Source organism: Lemur catta, chromosome 11 (assembly GCF_020740605.2).
Source record: "Lemur catta isolate mLemCat1 chromosome 11, mLemCat1.pri, whole genome shotgun sequence".
Taxonomy (NCBI): domain Eukaryota; kingdom Metazoa; phylum Chordata; class Mammalia; order Primates; family Lemuridae; genus Lemur; species Lemur catta.
Window position 1 is genome coordinate 11,672,920 of NC_059138.1, and position 13,570 is coordinate 11,686,489.

Genomic DNA, 13,570 nt, shown 5'->3' on the forward strand with positions numbered 1-13,570 from the left:
TCTTCATATTATAGATTAGATAATGTATTACACCTAAGGTCATATGGCTAGCAAGTGAATTCAAACCCAAATCTTTGTGCTCAAAACCCATGTCCTTTCCACCGTGACTCTGGTCATGTCACTTAAGTTCTCTGGCTTTCCCTTCTGCATAACTGGAATGATTGCCTTTTGCCTGCCTCACACAGAAACATGAAGGTTATGAAGACAAATGAGGTAAAAATACTATGAAAATTACTTTAAAATGTTATATATGTACAAAAGGATGATAGTAATTCTGTTTTCTTGTAGAAGTTTTATCGGTTTTTGCTTTTAGTTTTAGGTCTTTGGTCCACTTCAAATTAGTTTTTGTGTCTGGTCTGAGGTAAGAGTTGAGGTTTATTATTTTTTCGTGTATGGATATATAGTTGTTTTAGCAATATTTGTTGAAAAAACTATCCTTTCCCCCATTGGGTTACCTTACTCTTGTAAATATTATGCTTCTGATCTTACGTGTTTGGGCTTGTGAATGTTTGCAGTGAACTTTTTAAAAAAGAATACGATGTTTCTATTTTATCAATATCATAATATTCCATGTTTACATACATTCTCATTTATTCTTTTTAGACCAATGTTCTACTTAGTAGCTTTGATGACCACATTTTCCAAAAGGGCATTAGTGCCATCTCCAATGTGGGTCCCAGCTAGGAAACAGAAAAGACTTAGAAATACCATTTTTGTATATTAAAGACTCAACATTAAGATATTAATTCTTGGCCAGGCGTGGTGGCTCATGCCTATAATCCTAGCACTCTGGGAGGCCAAGGTGGGACGATTGCTTGAGCTCAGGAGTTCAAGACCAGCCTGAGCAAGAGTGAAACCCTGTGTCTGTACTAAAAATAGAAAAGTTAGCTGGGTGTGGTGGTGCGTGCCTATAGTTGCAGCTACTTGGGAGGCTGAGACAGGAAGATTGTGTGAACCCAGGAGTTTGAGGTTGCTGTGAGCTAGGCTGATGCCAGGGCACTCTAGCCCAGGCAACAAAGTGAGACTCTATCTCAAAAAACAAAAAGAAAAATCTTAATTCTTCTCAAATTGATCTCTAGATTCAGTACAATCCCAATAAAAGTCTCAGCAGGCTTTTGCTTAAAAACTAACAAGCTAATCCTAAAACTTATATGGAAATGCAATGGCTGGAAGTTTATAGTGAAGACAATTTTGAAAATAAAAAACAAGTTAAAGGACTTTTGTGAGATTTCAAAACTTTCTATTATTATAAAGCCACAGTAGTCAAGACAGTGTGATATTGGCATAAAGGTAGACATATAAATCAATGAAACAGCATAGAAAACTTAGAAATAGATCTGTAGTCATTTGTTTTGTTTTGTTGTATCAAAGTGCCAAGGCAATTCATGGGAATAGTCCTTTCAGTAAATGTTGCTAGAATAACTGTATATCCATACAGAAAAAGTAAATAAACCATTAACCCTTACCTGACACAAGACATGAAAATTAACTGGAAGTGGATCAAAGGCCTAAGACTAAAATGTCTATAAGAAACATAGGAGAAAATATTTGTAGCCTAAAGATAAGCAAGAATTTCTTAGGATGCTAAGAGAAAGCAAAAAGGTAAAAATCAAAATTTAGAACTATTGCTCTTTGAAAGATAATGTTAAGAAAATGAAAAGACAAGCCATAGACTTTGAGGAAATGCTTGAAAACACATTATCTAATAAAAAGACTTGTATTCAAAGCATATAAAGAACTCTTTTTTTTTTTTTTTGAGACGGAGTCTCACTCTGTTGCTCAGGGCTAGAGTGCCGTGGCGTCAGCCTAGCTCACAGCAACCTCAAACTCTTGGGCTCCAGTGATCCTTCTGCCTCAGCCTCCCAAGTAGCTGGGACTACAGACATGTGCCACCATGCTGGCTAATTTTTTCTATATATTTTTAGTTGTCCGGTTAATTTCTTTCTATTTTTTAGTAGAGACAGGGTCTCGCTTTTGCCCAGGCTGGTTTTGAACTCCTGACCTTGAGCGATCCTCCCGCCTTGGCCTCCCAGAGTGCTAGGATTACAGGCGTGAGCCACCACGCCCGGCCAAAGCATATAAAGAACTCTTAACAACTCAATGATAAAACATACCATTCAATGAAAAAATGGGCAAAAGATTTGAACACTTAATTAAGACATATGAGTGGCAAATAAGCACATGCAAAAATATTCAACCATGATTAGACATTAGGAAAAGGCAAATTAAAACTACAATGATAGCCAGGCACAGAGGCTGAGGCAGGAGGATCGCTTGAGCTCAGGAGTTTGACTTCAGTCTGGGCAACAGAGAGACCCCCGTCTCTGAAAAAAATTTTTTTAAAAACCTACAGTGAGACAGCACCACTGTCTCATTGTAAAATGCTTATAATCAGAACGAACAATACCAAGAATTGGCAGGGATGAAGGAAGAACAACTGGAATTCTTATACATTGCTGATAATAATTTTAAATTGATACAATCCAGTTTTGGAAACAGTTAGGCAGTTTCTTTTAAAGTTAAACTTACTAAATATGAGCAATTCTAATCCTACCTAATGACCCAAAAGAAATGAAAACATAGGCAGGGCAGGGTGGCTCACACCTGTAATCCTAACTCTCTGGGAGGCCAAAGTGGGAAGATCACTTGAGGTCCGGAGTTTGAGACCAGCCTGAGCAACAGCAAGACCCCATCTTTACTAAAAATAGAAAAAATTAGCCAGTCAACTAAAAAAAATAGAAACAAAAAATTAGCCGGGCATGGTGGCTCACGCCTATAGTCCCAGTTGTTCGGGAAGCTGAGGCAGTAAGATTGCTTGAGCCCAGAAGTTTAAGGTTGCTATGAGCTAGGCTAACACCATGGCACTCACTCTAGCCTGGGCAACAAAGCGAGACTCTGTCTCAAAAAAAAAAAAAGAAAAGAAATGAAAACATGAGTCAACAACAAAGACTTGTACATGAATGTTTATGATATCCTATTCATAATTACCACAAACCAGGAACAACCCAAATGTCCAACAGGTAAAGGATAAGTTGTGATTTATCCATACCTTGTAACACTGCATTCAACAAACATGTGAATCTCAGAATTGTTATGTCAAACAAAATAAGCCATGTGATTCTTTTATATGAACTTCAAGAACAGGCAAAACTAATCTGTAGTGACAAATCATTATCAATTGTTGCCTGACCCTAAAGAGTGTTATTAATTACAAAAATGTATGAGGAAACTTTTCGGGGGTGATGGGTATTCTTTATCTTGATTGTAGCTGGTCATTACACAAGTGTATATATTTGTTGAAACTTTTTAAACTATACATTTAAAATGGGTTCATTTTGTGTTGGATATAAATTATAGCTCAACAAATTCGATTTTTTAAAAAGTGAAAGAAACTAATCAGAGTAAAAATGGAATTTAGGGTACTATGGAGCACAACTTAAAAATATATGACCTCTACCTATTGGTGATTTTAATTATTTTTAAAGTGGTAAATAATTACTGACTGCAGATATGTAGCAAGATGTCATTCTCATCGATCTTGTTCACTATCCACATTGTGATTATGAAGGGAGCAGAGGGGCATCAAAGTAGAAGAGAGACTATAATTTGACACTGTGTCATCACTGTCATGCCTGCCCGTCCAGTAGGCTCCATGAGTGGCTAGGGTGTCTGAGGAGAGATTCAGCTTGGTGCCTGAAGTCTGATGACCTTTTGTGGAGTTGTGGAATGCAGTTGTCTAAGTAGGCCAGTTCTGTGGTTTTTAAAAAATAGTTAAAAATACAAGAAAATAGTAAATTTAAGTGAGAGACACTAGGGGCTTTGACAAATAGACTAGACTGATAAAATCAGCCAGATGGTGTAGCCATAATATCAGCAAGGCATTTGAATGATAGCTCTCATGGTATTCGTAAGGATAAGATTGAGAGATGCACCATGAATGTCAGGATTTAACCAGGTCACACTGGATAAATGATCATACCTGAAGATATAGCACACTAGAAGGAGATTTCTGCCCTCAGTCTTCTCTTGAATATGACAAGCATATTTAACTTATATGAGGGCATCATTGGCATGCTGAATTTTAAAAACCTATTTTTTAGTGGAAATTAAAATACTAATAAGCTGAAACTATAGGCCATGTCTACAAAATACAAAAATCATATCCAAATCCAAAAAAGAGAAGTATACAAATAAATGTAGGATAGGGAAAATGTTTTATAGGAGCAGTTCGAGAAGAATTATTCTAGGGTTTTAAGTGAATATAATCTTAGTAGGAGTCAGTAGAGTGACTATGGCTGCCATAATAATCATAATAATGTCTGATTTAATAAGTTTTTTATGCCTACCACAGGGAGATGAAGATGGGAATCTCACTCTAGTTTGTTATTAGTCAGAACAAATCTGAAGTATTTAGTTTGGAGCATCATATTCTGCTCTAAAAGAATGTTGAAATGCTGAATCTTGGATAAAAGCTTGAAAGAAGTAGAGAACAAATTTTGCCAGATGATTTTGCAGCTTCAAGATTAAATGATTCTGTAGGTGGACACTTTTTCTTCAAGGAAAGAGACTCCTAAGAGAAACCTGTCCAGAGAATGTAGTATTCATTTGGTTGATAGTGTGTTTGTTCTTTCCTAGTACTTTTGTAAACCTGTAATACTTTCCTTAATATCTTAAAAAGGTAAGAGGGAGGTCCAATCTAATTATCCTAAATAATAGATAGACTTCTGTATCATTTCTAGCAAAGCGAAGTTGATTTATTCTTATTCCTTTCCCTACTCTCAATCAGTTATGTGGTTTTTTTTGGCAACTTCCATTTTGGTACTGGTTGGTGCTTCGGAAATTATGTTTTAGTGTCAGCCTATATAGAATTACTTAGGGTAGCAGTTACTCTTTGCTGCTTTTGTTATAGAAATAGAAAGAGAATTAGTAAATGAGCTACAAATTGGCAAAGCAGATTGTAAATTATAAAAGATGACACAAGTATAAGGTGTTATATTTCAAGTTGCAGCTGTTGCAACTTGGCTTCTAATGGATTTATGCTCTCCAACTTCTACTCTGGTTGTAGCACTAGCTCAGCAATCACATTTATGTCTTGTTAATTAATTAGTACGTTCCTGGTCAGAACGTTTTCCTTTCCAACCCTCCAGTTACATTTCTATCTACTTGATTCTTGCTAAACTTCTTTGCATCAAATTTGTTGAAAGGATTGCCACTATCCATCGAGAAAACACTTTTATCTTCCCTTGTTTTAATTTTTACATGCCTCCATATTTTCATGTGGTTGAAGCCCATTAGGTTAGTTGTCTTTTTTTAAAATCTCATAGGAGAAAAGCTCTTTTCAAAGACCAACACCTTTAGCTTTGCCCTAGATCCCAGGTCTCACTGATTGCAGGACATAGCTCCACCAACACCATTATCATTTATTCCCCTTTCTTTCAAATGGAGACATTGTCTCCCCATCTTCAAAAAACTTTTGATTGGGACCATTTATCTCCACCTGTTTTTATCTTTCTATGTCACTGCAGAACTTTTTAAGCAGATGAGACCTATGACTGACATCACATTTTCTTTCAGTGGAAGAGTGACAGTGTGATGTAGAACACTGGCCCTAAAGTCATGACAGCATGATAATTTTCAATTGTAGTAAATGTGAAGGAAATAAACAGTATACTATGAGAGAATAATTGGAGGATAAGGGGTTGCTTTGGATAAATAGTAATTTGAAATGAAAATTTTGACTAAAAATATAGTTTTAAAATCAAGATATTGGGGAGAATGAGGAAGTTTAAATGAAGATGAGATATCCTGAATAATCTCAATTATTTGCAAGTCTTCCATTGTTAACAGTTTTCATTACATAATTTTGAATATACCATTTGGATTTTAAATTCTCATTGTAAGGCAAAGCTTATTTCCTAATGGTCATTGTCAGATTTCAGAAGTGTTATACATATATCTGTTCTCGCCAGTATTAAATGAAGAAAAATAACCTTGACTGGGACCTTATATGCATCCCATTATAGTTGATTCAGCAGACATGTATTGAACACTCACCACATGTGCCAGGCACTATACTAGACACTGGGGACAAACAGAAGTAAACTAGACACAGCCCCTTCCTTCAATGAATGCAACTAAAGCAGTTTTTAGGGATAACAGATGATTTAAACTTACCATTGACTTTAAAATAGACCCACTGTGGCCATTATAGAGGAAATTTGCTCCTCACTAGCTTTAAGAAGGTGTTTGAAGAGAATATGATACTACCTTTTAAAATAGTTTTAATTTATCAATCAAACTTTCATATTCTAGTTGAGTTTACATTCTAAATAGGGAGCTAACACTGGAACATTAAGAAAAAGGCCACGTGAATCAAACTGTTATTATGATAATCACTATATAAGTTGAAAAATGAAAGATCACTTTCCATTGAATTGGTCATGGGAAAGCTTCACTCAGGAGTTAAAATTTGTGTTCAGTCTTAAAGGATGGGTATGAATAGTGGAAAATAGAATGAAAGCTAATTTGTAAGGATGGGTATAGTAGGGGAGCATTGAACACAGAGATGCAATTAAATATCAAGGTATATTTAAAGGACATGGATAAATAGGCATGACTGGAGTGAAAGGTTTGTACTGGTAACTAGTAAAAAATAAAGCAAAGTCTTTTAATAGAAAAGAAGATTTTGGCTGTACCTTAACAATAATATGTTCCTATAATCTTAAATTCATTTACAGTCGATTTTAATATTATGTAAAGGGGTTATCACAATGTATAGTATACAGTTTTCAATTGTATCATGATTCTAAATAAGTCTTTACACCCCTAAATATGTTCTATAGATTTTGAGGCCACAGTCCTTTAGCCCTACTCAGGTTAAAATGATGTTTTGTTTTTCAGTTACTTACACGCCAAGTCAATCATCCACAGAGACCTCAAGAGTAATAGTATCCTTCCTGAAATTTGTCTGCGAAGTTTGAAAGCATCCTGACTTTTTCTTCTGCATTTTGTCTTCACATTATGTAAAAACAGTTTTCATGCTAAGTTTAATATACCGTAAAGAGAATTAATAAAGAAGTTTGCATGCAAGTATAGGAGAGCAAGATACTATAGCCTGCTTTTGGTTTCTGAATGACAGCATTACAAAAAAATCTATCAAAAGTCTTTGCACTAGTAGGACTTTTTTGATTGCTCGTGTAGGTTCTGTCAGCACTATAAAACTGACAGCTTTGTAGCTAGTCTCTTTCAGCCCTCTGACCTTGCTCAGTAGTAGTTGAGATATAACTGAAGGTTCTAAATTATATAACAATGAGGTGAGAAAAACATAATTTTTTTCTTCTTCCTTAAGCCCAGACTAAGATCCTGTCTGCCAGCATCTTCATTCCCATGAAGAGCCTTTCCAGCTTGCCCAGCAGTGCCAAGAGGATATCTGGGCCTACATTGCTAAAATCTAAAGGGAAAGTTTCAGTTTCTCCCATAAACTTAGGAAAGCATCTCACCTCATCCTTGCACATTTCAAGCCCCCAAAAATCTTTAAAGCAGGTCGTAAAGGCTAAATAGAACTAATTATTGTTTAAAACATATTTATTGAGGAACATATTTAAGAGGAAATATAAAGTACTATACTTTTTTTAAAGAATATCATATTATAGAATTATAGAAATTAGATCTCTTACCTAAAATCTTCATAATGCTTGCTCTGATAGGAAAATGAGATCTATTGTTTTCCTTTACTTACTACACCTCAGATATATTTCTTCATGAAGACCTCACAGTAAAAATAGGTGATTTTGGTCTAGCCACAGTGAAATCTCGATGGAGTGGGTCCCATCAGTTTGAACAGTTGTCTGGATCCATTTTGTGGATGGTAAGAATTCAGGCTATTTCTCTATTGATTCAATGTTTGGACCCTGAGATGCTGCTGAGTTATTAGAAAGTCACTGAAGTTTTCAACTATAGTGTTTTCATAGTTCCCAGTATTCAAAAAAATCAGTGTTCTTAATTTTTATATAAATAGATTTTAACTCTTTATTTTTAAAAAGAATATTATGGAACCAGTTTCAGTATGTTTCAAACAAAAATATATATTTTATAAACAGTGTTTTAAATTTATTCAGAATTGTCTGTTTAAAATATTTTGTGTTCAAAATGCTTTGTGTACCCTGTTTAAAAAAACAGGTATGCAATGTAAAGCAGGTGTAATCTGCAGCCATTGTTATGGTTTTGCTAAGAGAACTACTCCTTTTAACAGAGAGGCTGTTTCACAATCTTATTTTTAAACCTAAATTGGAAAGTTACTTCCTTCAGACTAGAAAGAACCTTATAATTATGGGGCGGCTAGAAGAGGAAAGATCCAAAAAATAAAAGGTAGATTTTTAACAGTCCACCTTGTGTTGCATAGCTTGCTCTTTCTTTTTCTTTCTTCCTGTTTTTGCATTGGAAAAAATAAAAAGAAGTTCTAAAAGCAGGGAAGCAAAACTTCTGTGCATTTGCAGCAGGCTGTGGAAAGGCCAGTCATAGGCACTGTTCCATAAGCCAGCAGTTCTTAAAAGGCTCCCTCAGACCTTTTTAGAGGGTCCACAAGCTCTTCCCTTTGTGAGACCAGATTTTCTTCATATCCTTCAACCAAAACATCACATTGCAACAAACTGAATTCACAAACAAATGAGACTCCAGCTGGCTGCTATTAAGCCAGACATTAAAGAGAATGGCACTAATTTTTTTTAGTTTTGTTTTTGAAAATATAGTTATTTTTCTTTAAAAATGGGTTATGTGTTAACATCTACCAGTTATTGTAGTACTTAAATGAATTAATAACTATTTTAATTTCTCAGTTAGGTTTTAATATGATAACTATCCATAGATATAATACACATAAACAAAAGCTCTTTAGGGTCCTCAGTAATTTTTAAGAGTGAAAGTCCTGAGACCAAAAAGTTTGAAAACCACAGCTCTAAGCTAAATATAGGATGTCCCAAAGCTTAGTGAAGTTTTAAGCTTTAAATAACTTAATCTGCACTAAGACTTTTGGGACACGCTGCTGGAAACAGGAAAGTTGCAAGGGCTCTGAAGCCACATTTGCCTGAATTCCCTGAACTGTATGTAGCAGCCCCAAGAAGGGAAGTCCCAGATAGGATTCTGAGTTTGTCAAGATAAGCCTAGGATTATATCAAGCTATGATTTCTTATGACAATAAATGGAATTAGAGCAAGTGGCAAGGTGGAAGAGGGGATGTTGGACGTAAAGTTAGATCTGTATTCTATGTCCTGTTGATCATTAACCTACAAGTTTCTTAATCTCCTCTCAGTCTTTCCATCTGAAATGTTGGGTTAGACTAGTGGATTTCTAATGCCCTTTTTATTTCTAAGATTCAGTAATTGGAGTTAGCTAGATTTTTTTTCATTCATTAATCTATGTTTAACGATTTTAATAATTATATATGAGAAGCTAATAATTATAATCTGGATCTCAGGCACCTTTAAGGCACATATCTGTGACAAATGGCAGTATACCCTAAGAATGAAGGACAACAGATTTTAAGTGCTGAAATTGTAAAACCTAAAATTATAAAGAAACAATTTTCACATGTTTTAAAGGTGTGTTTATTTTATCTATTGTGAGAGAGTTAGGCTCAATCGAGTCTTCAGGTTTGTCCTTTTTCAAAAACATTAGTTTATACAGTTAGAAGATTATTATACAAAGTTTTATATTTTTCTTCTAGTTACTTTTTTGTTGATACATGCATAGATGGGTTAATCCTTTATTCCACCAGGGTGAGTTTTAAGACAAGAGAATAGCTAATAGTACCTGCCCTTCGTTGTTAATTAAAACTTGGGTTGATACTGCCTTCAGAAACAAATATGGAACATCCATGGATTAGGAGAGAAAAGTTTGGTCAGAACTAGGGTTATGTGGTCCTCCGAATTATTTACAATGGACTTCTCAACTTTGTTTTATTTATATCTTGGAGAAAGAAACCTTTGTGAAATTTTTTACAAATCAAATCACTAAATTGAGGATTGGTCATGCATTTCTTATAAATAGGTGACATGCAACTTTTTATCAAGCCCGTCTACCAACAGTGAGATAAAACTAAATTTTAGGCCGGGCGCGGTGGCTCACGCCTGTAATCCTAGCACTCTGGGAGGCCGAGGCGGGCGGATCGTTTGAGCTCAGGAGTTCGAGACCCACCTGAGCAAGAGCGAGACCCCCATCTCTACTAAAAACAGAAAGAAATGATCTGGACAGCTAAAATTATATATATAGAAAAAAATTAGCCAGGCATGGTGGCACATGCCTGTAGTCCCAGCTACTCGGGAGGCTGAGGCAGGAGGATCGCTTGAGCCCAGGAGTTTGAGGTTGCTGTGAGTTAGGCTGACGCCACGGCACTCTAGCCTGGGCAACAGAGTGAGACTCTGTTTCAAAAAAAAAAAAACTAAATTTTAAAAAGATAGTTCTTCATGTCATTTATACTCTGTCCCTCACAAAAATTGGTTCAGGCTTTGAAAATTACATTTTTATCACAACCAGCCTCTCAGTATTCTGGCTTGTTCATTACATCGCAGTTGTATGTGGTTTATTTTGTACTGTATTACTTAAAGCAATTATCAACAAAATGTTTGACAAAAGCAAGAAGATATTAATACAACCTTCTTCTCCACCCCCATCGTCTCACTCTCTTCAGGGTCTCCCATCAGTGGTTCTCAACTTTGGCTGGATATTAGAATCATCTGGGGAGCTTTAAAGACTAGTAATGTTTGGGTCCCACCCCCAGATTCTTTATATTATTGGGATGGAGTATAGTCTGGGCATTGAGAGGCTTAAAGCTCCACAAGTGATTCTGATTTGCAGCTGCTGCTGAGTACCTCTGTTACCTCTCCTTGTGAGATACCTGCCTTACCTAGAGCAATAACCAGGAACCTTGTCCCAGGTCTTTCAGCCATTTTTGCAGAGTTAGTACTATGTTTGCTATCCAATTGATACTTTCACAAAGTTTTCATTAATATACTGCAATTTGAATGCCTTCCAAATGAAACAATACAAAAGATGCAAGGTGAAAGAACAAATCTTTAAAGCTAATATTTAATCAACCATTTATTGTCCTTCATATAAATAAGAAATCTGGTTGTGCAATACAGTGATGGAAAAGTATAAAAATGTAGGAAATATGATTCAATCTGTTTCATTGCCCAAGAAGCAGCAGCCAAAAGATTCTTTACCTTCTACTAAATGTACCTGCTATCTGTTGCTTTTGTTAAAGCATCCATGGCATGTTTATTACCATATGCTTATTCCATGGCTTGGAACAAGATTTGAGTTTATCATTCTTGAAATTCTGCCATTATTTTCTAAGGTGCCCTGAGCTGAGGAAAATCATTTGTACCAATGGGAAAACTTAAATTCTAAGACAATTACTACAATAGTTGTGCTGCTCACCAGCATCTTATAACCACAGTCTAGTATTTCTTTGCTGAATCAGGATTGGGAAGTGGGAACTGATTCTAATAGGGTAAGTCATGGGAAGAATTCAAATGGCAATGATGATATTTTGTATGGAAAGAGGGTGGCTGATAAAATTATAAAATCTTAGTAATGTATTAGGGAATCTCAGCTAAAACTGCCTCTTTCTGAGTTTAAAGAGCAGGGGGTTTTTGCTTCATCTTTCTTAATTCTTAATCTTTGACCATTAATAAGAGAATTAATTACATATTAGACAGATTTTTTTTAATGATAAAAGCATTGCTCTGGGAATTTTAATAGTTTGTTTTTCAGTCTTTATTCAGTTAAATTGAAGAATAAACTAGAATATTTTTCTTTTTATGTTCTAACAGGCACCAGAAGTAATCAGAATGCAAGATAAAAACCCGTACAGCTTTCAGTCAGATGTGTATGCTTTTGGGATTGTTCTGTATGAATTGATGACTGGACAGTTACCTTATTCAAATATCAACAACAGGGACCAGGTAAATCTTTACCATCTCTTTGGGTTTATTTTACAATTTGTATAAAGGCTCCAGTTAGTTGTAGAAAAGAAGTGTTGAGTCCTGGGTAAGCATGAAAGGTAGATTTCTTGATCTTACTGTTACTAAGTTTTGGAAATCTTTTGTACACTTTTGGCAATAATAGCAGCCTGTAAGGCCTTTCCTTAAAATATCAGTCATTGGCTCACACCTATAATTCTAGTACTTTGGGAGGCCAAAGCAGGAGGATCATTTGAGGCCAGGAGTTCGAGACCAACCTGGGCAACACAGCAAGACCCTGCCTCTACAAAAAATTTTTTAAAATGTTAATTAGCCAAGTGTGGTGGTGTGCACCTATAGTCCCAGCCATTTGGGAGGCTGAGGCAGGAGGATCACTTGAGCCCAGGAGTTTGAGATTGCAGTGAGCTATGACGGTGCTACTGCACTCTAGCCAAGGCAACAGAGCAAGACGCTGTCTCAAAAAAAAAAAAAAAAAAAGAGTCTTAAATGTTACAATGGAGTGAAATTCCTGATTTTTTAAAGATACAGCAATGGATATACCTCAGGCTTCTTGACCATAGCACAATTAGATGAATGAGCTCTTCTATTATAGCATCTGGACTTTATACCTTTTATTCTATCACAGATTATGCTGTCGGTGCAGGTACTCAGTTATGGACTTCTTTATAACAAATTCTTTTAAAATTATTAAGGTTTCTTCTTTTTTTTTAATTTTTAAAATTAGATAAATGGAAAGAATGTTACATCATGCTTTGATTTTTCTATAATTAGAATTCTAGTAGGAGGATAATTTTTTACTTCTTTCCTTCCTAAGTTCCTTTTCTCTGTCCCTTACCTTCCAAAAGGTACCAGTGTAACCTCATGGAACTCTTAGCCTTTTCTATCTCAGCCACATTAGACTTACTTAGGCTTTTAAAACTGGCCAAGAAAAGTGAGTTGTCTTTACTGAAAATACCTTGAATACCTCAACATTTAAGTGTACGTGTGTGTAGAGGGACAGAGGGAGATTACGGCAATTAAACTTCATTAGAAAACAATAGTTGACCACATAAACTGTGATTAAAGAATGTTTAGACTTTATACTGGGATTTGCATCAGAATCACCTGGGAAATTTGTTCAAAAAAATGGAGATGCTGGAACAGATTCTGACTCATTAGAGTGAGGTCCAGGCTACCTGCATTTCTTAGGTTTCTCAGGTGATTCTGATACATACCAAAGTTGAGAATCACCAGTCCAAAGAAATTTTTAAAAGTGTGAGCTTTATTTGTATTTCCTCATAACTTCCCAACCTAATGAAATGATGGTTTTTGTGTGTAAATGTGTTGCTTCATTTAAGGGATGTGTTTGTTTTGGTCAGTAGCTCAACTCTCAGTGTTTTTGGTGACATCTCTGTAGGTTTCTCTCTTCAGCTACCATGTGATATCAGGGGAGTAATCTGAATTATCATGTATTTTGTGTATACTTATTGAATCACCATATGGCCCTTACTCAACAGTCGTCTTGATTCCATGTTTTGAGGATTTTTTTAAATGGCTACGCTTCTGCCCATTTCATCCTAAAACTAAATTTTTAGTTGCTGTTGGACTTT

General features: G+C 35.6%; 1 protein-coding gene across 3 annotated transcripts in view; it reads left to right on the top strand.

The window, feature by feature from the left end:
* Window positions 1-13,570, top strand: part of BRAF (B-Raf proto-oncogene, serine/threonine kinase) — a 140,632-nt gene that overhangs the window by 102,832 nt on the left and 24,230 nt on the right. For all 3 annotated transcript variants that reach the window (XM_045565260.1, XM_045565262.1, XM_045565261.1), the window contains 3 exons: window positions 6,901-6,947; window positions 7,749-7,867; window positions 11,832-11,963. In XM_045565260.1, coding sequence (XP_045421216.1) covers window positions 6,901-6,947; window positions 7,749-7,867; window positions 11,832-11,963 — 298 coding nt within the window. The remainder of the gene's footprint in view (window positions 1-6,900; window positions 6,948-7,748; window positions 7,868-11,831; window positions 11,964-13,570) is intronic.